Source organism: Falco rusticolus, chromosome 3 (assembly GCF_015220075.1).
Source record: "Falco rusticolus isolate bFalRus1 chromosome 3, bFalRus1.pri, whole genome shotgun sequence".
Classification (NCBI taxonomy): domain Eukaryota; kingdom Metazoa; phylum Chordata; class Aves; order Falconiformes; family Falconidae; genus Falco; species Falco rusticolus.
The window spans coordinates 108479658-108494920 of NC_051189.1; the positions used below are offsets into that span (position 1 = coordinate 108479658).

Genomic DNA, 15263 nt, shown 5'->3' on the forward strand with positions numbered 1-15263 from the left:
GCCTGGGGCTGAGATGTCCATCCACCCTCCCCGCAGGTATCCATGGTGACCCGTCCCACTGGGGTCCCCCATGTGTCAACTTCATACTTACCCCGTGTGAGGGATACGTCATCCAGCCCCAGTCCCCAGGGATCGTTGATGTGTCTAGCAAGTTCACTGTAAAACACAGGAGCAAAATGCTGCATTAGAAAGCTTTCTCCGCATCCCCAAGGGGTGAGGAACTGAGCTCCCACAAATGACCCTTCCTTGTACCCTGCTCGCTTGATTGTCCCATGCGCCCATCGATCCATAGGGCTACTGCCAGGGACCTGCCTGGCTGCAGCTGAGGCAGATACGGAGCAAGGGGATGGCAACAAATGATGCTCCCCCGAGCTGTTGGTTTGGGGTAGAGTTGGGGTGGGGCTGTATCAGTTCTGGCCATAGGGCTTAGAGCAATGCATCCTCTTGGAGGAGAGGGGGCTGCCAACAGCAGGTCAGAGGGGATGCAGAGCAGGTCAGAGGGATGCAAAGCAAGGGAGAGCTGGGGAAACAAACTCCAAACATCAGGTTGTCTGGCAGTCCCACCCTGTGCCCACACCAATGCAATGGGAGCATCATTTCTTGCCTGGACACTTCTGCTCCAGAGGCTTTGCAGAGCCCTTTAGGCTCATTTCCCTCCCAGCACCACCAGTTTGAAGTCCGCACTCCAGCAGCCACTGTAATTATGCACCATGGTGCCCAGCTCCAGCACAAAGTGACCCCCCACGGTCCTGGCTGACACCCCACTGGACAGGCCAGACCACAGGGGACCAGCTGCGTGGGGAGACCCATCAAAGCCAGCCCTTCAGAAGCCCTGCCACCACTGGGAGCCCAGCTTAACGAGGAGACACGGGCAAATCTGCGAGGAGAGGGGAGCAGCTTCCGTGGGGGGAGAGATGAGGACACCTTTGAATGTACTCAGGAGCTTCCCACAGAAACCTGTGCAGTGTCAGCAGTGGAATGGGGGCAGCGGGATGCCACAGCATTGCTGCGTGCAAAGGGTGATCTGCCCCTGGGTGTCACCTACTGCCGTCAGCCCCACGCTGGACGCTGCAGCACCAGGCAGAGGAGAGCCTTGCCACCACCCTTATAACCCCCCGACTTGCTCAGCACCTGGGGAAGGAGCCCAAGCCCCAGCTCCAGGGTACAGAGCCGGGGGGTGGAGGCCTGGGAGAGGGTGCTGGCAGGGTGCCCTCACCTCGTCGTGCCACCAACACCAGGGTGCCCATGCCTCGTCACCCCTCATCAGCACCAGGCTCCCTCAGGGACCTCCAGTGCCTCCAGCTTTGCCCAGTGCTCTTTGCCCTGCAGCCACCCAGTAAGGTTGATCCTGCTCCGGATGCCTCATCCGTGCTGGCTGCCCATCCTCACCCTCAAGCAGCATCAAACTGGACCTCGAGGCAACTGGGCACCGCATCCCTGCTGCAGCACCAGGTCACGGCTGGTCCCTGGGCTCTGGGGGGATGGTGGTCTCGGTGCAAGGCACCCGCTTGTCGCGGTGGGGATGGGGCACGTTGGGACAGCAGCCCCAGCCCTGGTAGAGGCTGGGCTCAGTGTGACGCTGGTCCCAGCAGCCGGGGGAACGGGTGCCACTTTCATTTACTATTACCAAGCAGGGAAGGAGAAGGGGGGGGAGAGAAGAGCAGAGACGTGAGCTGGCTGTGAAACACCCGGACGTCATGCTCCTGACAGAGCAGATTAGGAGCTTTTGAGGCATTTATTAATGTTAGCAGAACAATTTGAAAGAATTTCCAGGGTTTCTTGTGTGACTCCATTGGCCCAACAGCAGGCCGAGCCCCTCCACTCCCCGCATGGCGCTGCTCCCACTGCTAAAGAGGCCCCTTGCCCTCAGCACGGAGTAATTACCTCGGAGATCTCAAATCCATTTTTATTTGTTATTCTTAATCTGAAGATTTTCTGCCTATTTTCCCTGGGTAATTCGCCCAGCAGGAACCCGGGCTCGGGAGTTTCCCTGCTCACAGTGCAGGAGCACAGTCGCAGTGACCCTCAGCAGGCAGGCTGCGGGGAGGGAACCGCTTTCGCAGACCCTCTGTCCCCCCCGCCGTGGTCTGTGCACCCTCTTTCCCACGCTGAGATGCTCAGCGATGGATGTGGCTGCCTCTCGCTGCTCTCCAAGCAGCATGAGGAGCCTGCAACAGACTGGGGTCCAGCCACAGCATCACGCCGTGGGGAATGATGCTGAGATCGGAGCAGGCATGGTGGGACGTGCCCCAGGCTTCTCTGCACAGCGGCGTGTGGGATCTGGAGCCAGCTTGCGACGCCCCATCCCACCACGTGGACCATATGGTTGTCACCCAGTCTGGTACAGATGATGGAGCCGTCTCCTTGCGGGTGCTTTGGTGCACAAACAAGCTTGCATTCCCTGCAACACGCCCGTGGAGCAGATCGCTTGAACCTCTTTGAAGGAAAAGAGCTAAGTTATTTCTTTGATTCCTTAACAAGCGTTTCAGCCAAGTGCATTGGAGTCCTATGCATTAAGCCCACTGCAGCGGGCATTGCACAAACACAGAGGCATTGCATGTCCAAGAGCTCCTGCATTAACTCATGGTATAGCGCACATCTGTGGCTATGAGCATCCACCCAGCAGCACCATGACAGGCTGTGCTGGGATGTGGGGAGACCCACGCTCTCCCAAAACCCAAACTGTCCATTTCAGCGGGAGGCTACAGATGAACACCAAAGGGAACCCGCCGCATCGCATGCAACAACTGCCCCATCCAGCCCCTCGCAGGTGATCTTCCAGCTGCATCTCTGGAGGCGATGCTCAGAAACAGCCCGCCCTTGATGCCGGAGGGTGAGTGAGGCCGCCACAAAGGACCCCTTTCAGCTGAAACGTTTCTCAGAAAATGTGCCGGTTTGGGAGACCTCTCTCCTACAGCTGGGCAATTCTGTTTGATGTTATGGACTGTCTGCACGTATCAGTCTCAAACAGCGAGCTCCATTTTGTTTTCCTGAGCACCATTTTGTATTTTCCCTATTCTGTGCCTTGGCCTTGACTCGGCGTATTGAGCCAAAACACCAGGAGGTGTCAGGGGAAATTCTTGCACTGGTGGAAAAGCTGTCAAGCCTGATTGCCCGTTCAAATGGAAGCACCTAGGAGCAAGCAGGTCGCTTCCCCAGCACCAACCGGGGTCTTGAGACAGAGTCTCACGCAAGGCAGACCTACTTGCTCCTTTCTAAAGTTGCATTGTCTAACGTCGCGCGAGTAGTGCACATTGCAATCTCATAGGTGCAAATTACGCAGGAGTCAAAGACCAGGTATACATGTATGTATATGATGTATAATTTATTTATACCTGCCACTTTATTTTTGTATGCACATCTGTATCTGTAGCCCTATCCATACTCATACCTGTACCCAGATCTACCAAATTCTAAATGCCATTTGGGATGAGTGAGGAAGCCGAGGCAGGGACTCACATCCAGAGGCTGTGTGTTTTGCCGGGTCCATATATCTCTTGCCTTATACCTATACCTATAGGGAGCAAGTGCTCAGAAACCTTTCCCAGCACTTGCGTGTGTGGCGGCGGCTCCCGCAGGGCTGTATTACAACCCTAACAGGCGCAGGCGCTGGGGGGTCCCACATCTAAGCATGCCGGGCTCAGGAAGGGTCCCACGGCAGCCACAGCTGCCCAGCCCAGGGGAGCCTGGGGACCCTCTGCCCACCCAGGGGTGCGTGGTGGGGTAGCAGGACAAGCCTGGGGGTGACACAATGGGGGATGCACTGAGCCCCAGCCTCTAGAAGAGCAGTGGGGGACCAAAGAGGGCCCTGAGCACCCTCGCTAATTGTTAACCCACTGCAGTCCTCACTCTAATTACTCTGCCGTCTCCCTCCCAGGCAGGGGCTTTGTAGCGCAGGCATGGGGAGGAAGGGTCAGTGGGAGCAGCCCTGTTCCCTTGGGCTTCAGTTCCTCTCCATCACAACTTCAAAGGCCTCCCAAGATTCACAGCAAGGCTCCCCCCCATGCAACAACGCCTTTTGCATCGATAATTAAACTCTTATCAGCACGGTTAGGCGCTCCTGCTCCCCGCTACCCAAAGACTGGCAGGCTCAGCCCCCGCAGCCACCCGCGGGTCTGCACACCCCACACTGGCCCCACAGCCCCAGCCCCACTCGGTGGGGGAACTACACGGCGAGGGCTCTCTGCAGCGGGAAGAGAAAGTCGGGGTATGGGAAAGGGGCAGGGAAAGGCTCCCTGAGAGGAGGGGAACAAGGGCCAGCAGCATTCATTTCCCATAAGCTCAGACAGGACTTTGAAGGGGCAGGTGGGGCCAGGGTGGGTCAGCTATTTGTGTCCCACCGTTTAATCCAGGGGCACGCTGAATAGCCAGCTGCGACCTTTCCGAATCGGGAGGCAAAGCCGACCAACAAAGCTGTGTCTTACCGGCCTCGGAGCATGGCAGGGGGACAGGCCGGCATGCTTTACTTCCAGCTTCCCCCTCCCTGGGACAATATTTATCTTTAAAGAAAGGAAAAGAGTCATGTAGTCACCAACACACGCGGCCAGCCCTTGGGGCTTCGCAGTCAGAGCAGCAAGTCCAGCGGGTAGGTCAGCTCTGCCCACGGGGGAGCTGTGCGCAGGGGCTGAGCCCCACCGAGCCTGGTGGGCATGGTGGTGGTGGGGTGGGCACGGTGGTGGCAGGGTGGGCACAGTGGCAAGGAGGTGGGCACGGTGGTAGGGAGGTGGGCATGGTGGTGGCAGGGTGGGCACGGTGGCAAGGTGGGCATGGTGGTAGGGAGGTGGGCACGGTGGCAGGGGGGTGGGCATGGTGGTAGGGAGGTGGGCACAGTGGTGGCGGTGTGGGCACAGTGGCAGTGGGGTGGGCACGGTGGTGGTGGGGTGGGCATGGTGGCAGGGAGGTGGTACGGTGGTGGCAGGGTGGGCATGGTGGTGATGGGGTGGGCATGGTGGCAGGCAGGTGGTACGGTGGTGGCAGGGTGGGCACGGTGGCAGCGGGGTGGGCAGGGTGGCAGGGTGGGCATGGTGGCAGCAGGGTGGGCAGGACGGCAGGGTGCTGCACACCATCATTCTGCCGCAGCCGCAGCGGGACCCGTGCAGGCTTTGTCGAGCAGCTGCTTGTCCACGGGGCTGCAGGGACTAAGGGCACAGCAGGGGTGACACTCGCATCAGCACCCGCTGGCCTCGGCTGCCCAGAGAGGAAACTGAGGAAAGCACTGGGGGTAGGATGTAAAAGATGGCACCATATCCAGCAGGAACGTGGGATTTCCACAGTTCTGGAAATACCAGAATCAGGCTGGGAAAAAAAAATAATAATTTAAAAAATGAACCGTTTTCAAACAATTGCCATGAAAAGCAGTGCTGCTTTTTGGATGTGCCCTAATTCCCATTTCAGGATTTCTTCTCAGACCTCTGGATTGTCGCTGTGAACTTTCTGTATTTAATTTTATATCGTTTTGTAATGCATCAGGAGCGGCAATGCCCATAAGGACTGCCCAGAGGGTCACCCCTTTTCAGGGTACCACGAGCAGAAGATACTTTGATGTAGGAAGAAAGCTTGTTTGTTCAATCAGTGCTAACAAAAAGCCGCAGTTCAGGTTTTAAAAATAAAATGATCAACCTGATCCTTCCAGACCCTGCATGATATCATGTAAGATAATGTGCAGTGCAAGAGCATAACCTGTGGTAAGACCGAGGTGTCGTGAAATAATGTAAAAAATGAAACAAAACAAAACAAAACACCCTGAATAAAGTATTTCCAAGGCTAAAACCCTTGAAATTACAGGGCAGCATTTTTTTTTCCTAGGAAAAAAAAAAACCAAACAAAAACAAAAAACCCACACATCAAGAGCCAAACAACCAAAAAAAAAGTGTTTTCTCTCGGAAATATAGGTGAGAAAATAGAGATGTAAAATGCTCGTGCTTCCTGCTCGGTTTGAGACTCCTGATGCTCGTGTGTGGTGGGACAGCCAGGGCAAAGTGAATCTGCAGGTTTAGGTGACCCAAATTAAAGCACACACGGTACCCACCCGGGCAGGGTGTTCTGGTACCGGGGTGCATCCCTGCACCGTGCAAACGATAAGTAAAACGATAAATAAAAGAAGATAAGTAACCGGCTGGAAATGTTAAAAATCCACGGGATGTCCCAGGGCTTGAGGACAGGTTGTATGGGTCCAGCCCTGAGGGGGGAGCACATTTCCACTGCCCCTCGTCCAGGGGCTCGTGCCAGTGGGGAAAGAGTTATTTTGGGCCCCGAGGGGTGGTTGGGCTTGTTGTAATTCAGGGCAGAAGCCAGAGGAGGAGGTGGGAAGGCTCTGGGGACGGGAGGATGAGAAAGGTCAGGGAGGCGAGATATTCCATGGAAATACCCGGTGTGAGCAGGAGAAGGAGCAGGACCGCGGCGAGGCTGGGGAGGGGACAGGCAGCAGGGCGCACCGAGGGGAGCTGAAGGGTCCCTGCAGCCCTGGAGAAAGGCTTTGCAGACCTGGTGGCCCCAGGTCTGGCCATCTGGGGGTCACACAAGTCCTTTCCATCACAACGTCCCCAGCCTAAGGGATGGGAAGGCGACATGGACCCATCCATCAGCAGAGAGGAGCCCGTGCCTCACACACCAACCTCTCGGCATCTCATTTGGCTAAAGCCCTGCGAGAACTAATCTGTTCAGGCCACACGTCACCGAAGGACAACTTCTTGCAGCCCTGACCGGTGTCCCCAAACCCAGAAGCCTGAAGAACACCTAACGGACCTGCACTCGGACCTACACGTCCCATTTTCCACCAAGCTGCAGTCCCAGCTTCAGGGACAGGCTGAATATTTCATGCTACCAGTAACACGCGACCATGACAGTCTTTAAAAATTATAGAGGAGATTTTGCTAACACGGAACACGCCTTTTCTGCTTGTGATAAGAAAAACCTGCGGAACACAGATCAGAGAAATGGGAGCCCTCACCAGAGGGGTTTGTGCCGGGGTCCTCACACCAGTCCTGACTCCTCTTCTCACGGGTGTTGGGTTATAGCAAAAGTGGACACAACGTGAATAGACACAAATGCTTTTTCAGCTTTAGCTGCCCAGGTTTCTGACTTCTGCTGCATTTTTGGGGAGTCAAAGCTTACACCAGGGAAGTCCCTAACTCCATCTCAGGTCCTTATCCCAGAGCATGCAACTTCCCACCTAAACCCACCTGCCTGCTCGGTTATCTCCTGCCAGTTTGGGATTTTTGCAGATTTCCTACCCAAACTCCTGACTCCCCGCTGTCGCTCCCAGCCGGTCCCCGTGCTACCCACAGCAACTCTGGTGGGTTTGGCGCTGGAGAGCTGTGCCCGTGGCAGAGTCTGCGAGTCCGTCGGCCGGACGAGCCCTGCAGTGCCCCAAAAAAGACACCCTGCCGTTCCCACTGACCCCTGCAGCCCAGTAGTCCTGGCAAAAAAATTGAGCTTTATCCTCTCTGGAAGATTCACTAGGGAAATGTGGATCTTTGCAAATGTGCTCGCTTATCTGGATTATCGGAAGGGGCTTTGGAATGCAGTTTTTCAGGCTGTTGGATGCCTTTTCCCTAATTTCTCCGAGGATGGCTTTTCCTCTCACACCAGTTGGCCACCCTAAACCATGCTTAGCAGTTTGTACCCCAGTGACATTTTTAAAGCAAGTTAATTTCTTATAAAGGCTTTTGCCTTACTTTGCCCTCTTAAAAATAGCTTTCTGAAACGGAACATCTTTCCAGACAAAAATACCAATACTAAAAACATTTGAGGGGACAGGCTGAATATCTCATGCCACCAGTAATGAAATATCGCAAGAGTCCTTTAAAATTGGATGGGAGGTACCTAGCACAAAAGGAAGGATGCAGTGACTGGTGTGTGCCCTTGATACTGGGATGGAGCTGGTCTCTCCAGCTGCAGCCAGCGCTGCTGCCGCTCACTTACATGGTAAAAGCATTTTAAATACGAGAAAACGGAGATAGAGCAGAAGATACCGCAGGCACCACCATAATACCAGGGATGGAAGAAAAAAAACCATGAGTGAGGGGAACCTGCAGAGCCCAATCTGCTTGTGCCCATGAGGGGTGCGAGGCACCCGGTTGCACTCAGCGTACTTTCACGGCAGAAAAATATGGTGTCTTTAATCTAGCAAGAAAAGCCTAACAAGAACAAATGGCTGGAAGGTGAAACCAGGCAAATTTGTATTACGGAAAAAGAGGGGTCCAATTTTTCAAGGCTGAGGCTGATGAGCATTGGAAAAAATTATTAAGGGCAGGGATGGATCTGCCTTCACCAATGTCTTTAGATAAATGTTGAATACCTTTCTGGACGGTATCCCTGGGCCAAACTCAGCTCATTAAGCTTTATTGGTGTGGCTGGACCTGACCCATGAAGGAGTTACATCCTTTATGTGGTTATTTATGACCCCAAGTAGCACACATCTACATGGGCGAGACATGTTTGGGGTTTTTTTGTTTTGTTTCTTTTTGAAGGAAATAACGACTGCATGATCCCGCCGCTCACTTTTCAACTACCAGGGCCGAAGGGGTTAATTGTTTCTCTGTGACAGAGGAATAATTTTGAGTGTTGGTCATGCAAACACGGCTGGGGTTAGGAGAATGAACTATCAAAAACTGTCAGGGTATGAATAGAGTTATCATATGAATGGATTTGCCCCTGGAGATAAAGGCAGCACTGAAGGCTGCCAGCGAGGCGAGCAGGGACGTACAAAACACAGGACCCGACCGAAACAAAGAGCGGAGGTGTCAGGATGGCTTGATGAAACCGGCGCATCCCGGAGCCTTGCCCATCGGGACCCACGTGCACCCACCCCAGCGGGAAGCGTGGGACGAGCCGCTCTCCGTCCCTCCCTGGGCTGAGCATCTTTGGGAGCTGGAGTTCATTTATTTTTCGTTTGGTGTTTGTTTTGGTTTTTGTTTGTTTGTTTGTTTGTTTTCTTCTTCTAGGTAAAATATATTTCTGATCATTTCTCAACAATCAAAAAAGGGAATTCCTTCATCCCTGTAGTTATTCATCGGGTTTTCAGCTGTACTCAAATTTAGACTCATCAGATCTATTTCCACTGTCACCAAAATGGGTGCCCATTTATTTCCACTGTAAATAAACCCCTCGTGATTTCAGGAAACAAGAATTCAAGGAGAATGAAAAAAAATCTTGCAGAGTTGGTGGGTTTTGTGCACTGTTGTATTATTTTTCTACAAATTCAGGGGGTTGATTTTCCAGAAGTTTTATAAGCTATTAATACAAGAAGGATAGAAATGAAGGTGAGACCAGAAAACATAACCCCATGAGCCCATCTAAAATCATGCAAGGATTCGCTTTATATCAGCATTTTGGGAGCAATCAAAAAATTACACACCCCCAAAATTATTTTCTTGTAATTTTTTTTTTCAAACATAGCCCAAATCCACTCCCTCTTTTAAACTAATGCTTCCCCATCCCCCCATAACCAAAAGTCTGTGTACCTAAACCCTCTTGTTTCCTATTCTTACAGAGGACCACGGCATCCTCACAGCCTTTTTACAACTGAAAAAGCTGTTTCCTCTCCCTTTCAGAGCTTTGCTTCTCCCACAGCCCCGACTTCGGCATTGTTGCGGAAGGGCTAGAAAAGTAGCACTGAAAAAAATGTGCGGATGAGTTTTTACCTCTTTTTCTGTTTGAGCAGAAGGGCAATTAATGAGATTACAATCAAGAGATTAGCGGGGGAGATTGCCACAGACCCTTCCCTGGCCCCGTTTCGGCAGCGCAGCAAGCTGCTGGGTTTTCCCAAGGACCCCGGTGCTCTCCCGCACCCCAGCCCTGTCGCAGGGAGGAAAAAAAAATGTCTCCATCACCAACCCTGTGATACGGGGAAAAGGTGAGCATCCTTGTGTCAGCGGCTCTGCATCCTCCCCAGTACGGTCCCTCTACATCACCCTATCCCTGTCACCTGCTGTTTGCCTCAGCTGTCCCTATGTGCCCTGAAATGCTGGGGGAGACATCTCCAGGTCCCCGTTCTCTCTGGCACCATGTTCCCCACCAAGGTACCACCCAAGTTCATGGGTCTGTGCCGTGATGGGGAGGAAGGTCCTCCACCTCACAGACGGAGGGCAGAGCTGAGCCAGAGGCATCACCTGGGAGGGCGCAGATCCCAGTAGTAGCATTTGAAGTGTCATTTTCTGGCAGAAAATACATTTTTGTCACCCCCTGCCCAAGCCCCAAATGCGGTAATTTCTGCTCATCTGATTTGCTTTCAATCAAACAAGGATATTTCATATTTTATTATTTAACTTCAGTCCACGGCGTCACATAAGATACCCGCTTTAATGTAATTCTTGCCTATGCAACTCAGTGTGTAATAGTGTAAATATTTTAGTCTATCTATGTTACTGAAAATAACTTTCCTACCTCCCTGCTCTAAAGCAATTTAAGACAAAATTTCATCAGTGCTCCAAACAAAAATCTTCCACATCCTGCAAATTTTTACTCATTTAGGAAAAAATCTGAGCTTTGGCTTTCAATGTGTTTTGCAATGGCTGCCACACTGAAATGGGATTTCCCATGAAACGGCGATTCCTTTTTCCTCCCATTTCCAGAGCACCCACTGCATGCAAGACTGAAAAGAATAAACTTCTTGGAACAAATCTTGCAGGGAAGAGAAAGGTACTGGGAACCCTTGGAAGGGGAAGAAAATCAGAGTGAAGCCGTTTCATCAGGTTAATACACATCTTTATATAGTGATTGCCTCCCCATACGCACATGCAGAGTGCAGCAACGCACCCGCCTTAAATTTGTTTTGCAGCTGTAATCTTCTACCCTGCATCTCTCCAACAAGCGTGGGGTTTGCTGGGTGGCATGGCCAGAGATGCACGGCACGGAGTAGACCGTGGCAGCCAGCAGAGGTCACGGTCAGCAGCAGCCAGGCACCTTTGTGCACCACGACAACACCCTCGCACCGTGCCCGCGTGTGCCATGCGGTGTAGAAACGGGGTAGCAAAGGCCGGCAAGAGCGGAGTGCGGGAGACACCACGGCTATGTTACACTTGGCAGCATCTCTCTGTGTTTCTAGTCCCATCCCCATACCAGGGCACTCGGACCAGCACCGCAGCCACCCCTGCATGGATGCTCCAGCTCGTCCCAGCACCCTGAGATGCCAGGTGTTGGCAGGAGCCTGCTGCCACGTCCCCAGCTCCACTGCCCGTACCACGGGGCCTGGCTGGCACTGAGCTGCCCCGTGCTACTGCAGAGCAGTGCCCCACTACCCACAGAGGCACGAGCATCCTTGCAGGCAGCGGACGGAGCCCCACCAGCTTTCTGCAGGGTCCCACACTGTGTCCTCATGACGCCCAGCACTTTCTGCCCAGTCTAACCCAGATCCAACACGCTTGGTCTTCCCCTGAGCCGGGCTCATCCTCAGCCCCACACATCCCCCTGACCACAGCTGTTACTGGGACTAGCTTTCCTTCCCAGAAAGTCTTGTGGGAAACCCAGGTCTTTCCCAGCAGAAGACAGACAGTAGCCCAGGGCCTGGCTGTTCATACAGATGCCATGAAACCCACCCCAGCAGCCAGCAGTCTCCTGAACAGCGGAAAGCAAAGAAGCTCCAGCCTTGCATGTCCGTGCGCAGCGTTAGCTGAGTTCAGGTAGGGCTGCAGCCCTGAGAGCCCAGGGCAGCGCGGGCAGCATCCTGCACTGCACTCTGCCCAGGGTACGGGGTATGGGGCAGCTGCCGCACCGTGGTGCGGAGGGCAAGCAAGGGATGGGGGCATTGGAGTGCTTGGGGTCCCATCGTGCACCCACACAGCCCATCCCCAGCAGTGAGAACCCAAGGGCAGGAAAGCCAGTGGGGAAAGGAGCAGGAGGAGTGCTAGGAAGCAGCCAGCTGGCAGAAAACGGGGTTAGGACCCACAGACAGCTGGAACTGGGTAATACAGGTGAGGCAAGACAGGCTGGTGGGAGGGGAGGTGCAGGTGGGTGTCGGAAGACGGTAGCAGGCACAAGGACCTGGCCCAGCAGGGTGCTGCAAAGTGCATGAGGCATCGTGGTGCCAGCCTGTGGGCCTCGGCATGCCAGAAGGATGGCAGGCTTGCAGGGGCAGGAGAAGGGAGGGATGCCACTGCCGCTGCTGGATAGGGACACCAGCACTGAGGCTCGCTGCAGAGGGCTGCTCCGTGCTGGCCACAGCTCCCAGGCATAGCAGAAGGGAGGAAGGATGCTGCTGCCAGTGCCAAGGACACGCTCAGGAGTGGGAACGGCAGATCTCTGGGTGATGAAGATCAGCAGACCTGGGAAGCAGCCGTGACGCCGCTGCCAGTGCGGAAGGCAGGCGAGTGGGTGGGTGGCAGGCAGCGGGAGCAGCGCTGCTGAACCCGAGGGGAGCCCGAGATGCTGGCGCGGGGCTGTGCTGCCAGCAAGGGCCGGGGATGAGCACAGCCAGCAGCGGGGCAGAGTGGCCTGGCAGAGGGAGCAGGCCTGACCTGGCTTACACCGAGATGTCAGGAGAGAGTCCCTGGCTGCATCCCTGCTTTTCACTTCAGAAGTTTCCAGCCCTTTCCCTGGTGACAAGTTTCCCACCTGAGTGCCCTTCCAGCCCCTCACACCCTCTGCACGCCTTCCCGTGACCACCCACTCGCTCCACCGCAGCCCACACCACCTGGCCAGCAAGCACGGCCCCGTGCTGCCGCCAGCTCCGGTGATCGCCATGGCTGAGCTGGTGCCCGTGTCCCTGTCCCCTCTGCAGCCACCCCTGCACGCTGCAGCAGAGCCCTTGCAGGGGAGGCCAGGCAGAGCTGGCAGGCATTGCTGCAGACATCAAGTCCTCCTGCCCAGCTCCGAAGTTTAGCCTCTGGTGCAAAGCTCCAGGATAAGCAAACTCAGGCAGGCAGGAACCAGGAGCTGTGCTCCCCTGGGAGCACGAAGAAGCTGAGCCCATCGGAGTGAGCAAGCCCATGCGGACACATCCAAACCGCCGCAGCGATCCTGCGGGCCCCCCCAGTCCTGCCCTGTCGCTCCAGGGCCACCCCGGTTCCTACCTTCACTGGTGGTGGCAGAGAGGCAGGCAGCCAAAGCGATGACGATAGAGAGTGAGGATGTCAGGTCCCCCTGTGCCCATGCCATGGTCCGGCAGGGCCACCAGGCACGGGACAGGGCCACCTCGGTTGTCCCAGCACCTCTGCGAGCGAGTGCCCGGAGCTATGGCACACGCCGGCTAATGCAAAGGCACTTTGCGCACATTGCTCGCATCCACACAGGCGAGCGGCTCGGCAGGGAGGGAGCAGCCTGTCTGTCACCGCTCGCAAGCCAATGGGCTGGGTGGGCTCTGCAGCGAGCCCCCCTTCCCGCACCACACGCCACGCTGTACCCAGCCCCAGCATCCGGACGGCGGGCCCCTGCTCCCCGCTGCCAGCCAGCCCCCCTCCCTGGTGATGCTCCAGCAGCCCCCGCTGCTCCTCGCGTTCCCCATCCCTCTTCGCTGCTCTCGCCCGGCTGCTGCGCAAGCCAAACTTGCAGCTGGGGTCAGGCGTGAAGGGGAAGGGGTTGCCCTTCAGCCTCGGTGTGCACAGAGGGGCAAACCCCTTGGACGTGCTCCCTTGCGTGTCTGGGACCAGGGAAGATGGGCAGAATTCCCCCCGTCTCGACGCTTTTCATCGGTCTGGGATAGAAGGTCTCCGCTCGCCCTTGAGCTGGGACAGCGGGAGCAGGGGGCAACACGGCCAGGGCTGGCAGCACCCAGCCTGCTTATAGCCGTGTTGGCTACCTGAGAGAGGACCAGCCATTTCAAAAGCAGGGTTTGGGAGGACGCAGCAGTGTTCCCAGGGTGGGCGAGGGCAGGCACTGGGCAAGGGTGCCGTGCGACAGGGGTCTGAGCTGCCTTGGGAGCACAGAGCATCCTCTCCTCCTGAGGAAGGCTTTGCACCCCTCTTACTTGGAGCTTCCAGAATTGCCAAGCCAGCTGAGTACCTTGCTCAGCATTAAACACTCGGCATCTGTCAACAGACCCCCTACAGCAGCCACGACTGTTTCCCCATCTAAATGCTGAACAATCGTTTGTACCTGCCCACGGTAACCACAGGTGCTGACTCCCACCTATGTCACGTGCGGTGGAGTTATTCGCTCTTCTATGCGCTGGTGACCAGGGGACCAATGTGTGATCGCTGCCCCCAGCAACTCACCCCAGGAAAAGGCATCTGAGGGAGGACTGGAATCTTTCTGTTGACTGTCGGGCCACCCCAGACTTGCTCAGTGGTCTCAGGGTGGGGAGTGTCACACACCCTCCACCCCACCCTGGATCCCAGTGTGACCCTTGGAGATGCTGGAGCCCATGCTGGGGGACCCCACGGCACCGCCAGCAGCGTCCTGCATGCTGGGGGGAGAGGAGCTCCCTGCCCGTCTCACAGCACGTGGTGGCAATGGTTCCCCATTCAGAACAGATGAGGATTGTGTCTGCAGGGATGTGCCTGCACCCCTCATCACCAGGACCTGGGAACGGCCCAGGGCATCAGGTCCCTCCAGGTTTTTTGCTCTGCCTGCCTGGGAAGCAATCCATCTGGAGACAGCACTGGAGAGATCCTGTCATCAGTGGTATCATGGGATGGGCCTGCCGAGAGGCTCAGCCGTGGCTCGGGAGGACTCCAGCAGTTCCCAAGGCAGCTGGCAGAGGTGCTGTCAGGCCGGGCTTGCAGCTAAGCAGTTGTTTTTGCAGCGGACTTTGGAGCAAAGGCGCCAGGGCTGATGGTTTCCCGAATAGCACCAAACCCCAGGAAGCCCCCACAGCTGGTGGGAGAGCTGATTTTCTGCCAGCTATGACATTACTGCTCCATCCCAGCAATCTCCTTGTGCTGAAAGGGCTTGTAACAGCTCAGTGCTGGATCCCTCAACTCTTTGTCACCCAGTGCCCAAACAGGGCCAGGCATGCCAGAGGGACACCATCCACGCTGCCACCATCTCAGTTCCAGGCTCTGAAAATGAACCTCTGAGGAGCAGAAGCCAGCTTTGGCCGCACACTACTGAGTGATGCCTGCTCCCATCGTGATGCTCTAACGCAGTGGGTTAACCCTGCAGAACTCCAACACAACCCAGTCACCCACCTGGGCTCTCCAGTCCCCTGGTCCCATCCCAGCCCCACATGTCACAGAAATGTGGGTCCTCCAGGTCCGGCAGAAGTGCCCAGGACTACCAGATATTGCGCTTCCCACAGCTTTTGGCTTTGCCATATCCCAGGATCCCAGAGAAGCTGCAGTGGTTGGGCTCTGTTACAGAGTGTAAAGCAGCTTTGCAGGAGCCAG

The 15263-nt window shown here is 55.5% G+C and overlaps 1 protein-coding gene across 1 annotated transcript in view; it reads right to left on the minus strand.

Annotated features, from left to right (window-relative positions):
• Positions 1 to 13177, minus strand: part of EPHA8 (EPH receptor A8) — a 51520-nt gene extending 38343 nt beyond the window's left edge. Inside the window, exons 1-2 of the mRNA XM_037381879.1 lie at positions 13011 to 13177; positions 92 to 156 (exon numbers count right to left, since the gene is read on the minus strand). Of these exons, the coding sequence (XP_037237776.1) occupies positions 92 to 156; positions 13011 to 13095 (150 nt within the window). The 5' untranslated portion in view covers positions 13096 to 13177. The remainder of the gene's footprint in view (positions 1 to 91; positions 157 to 13010) is intronic.
• Between the last annotated feature and the right edge of the window lie 2086 nt (positions 13178 to 15263).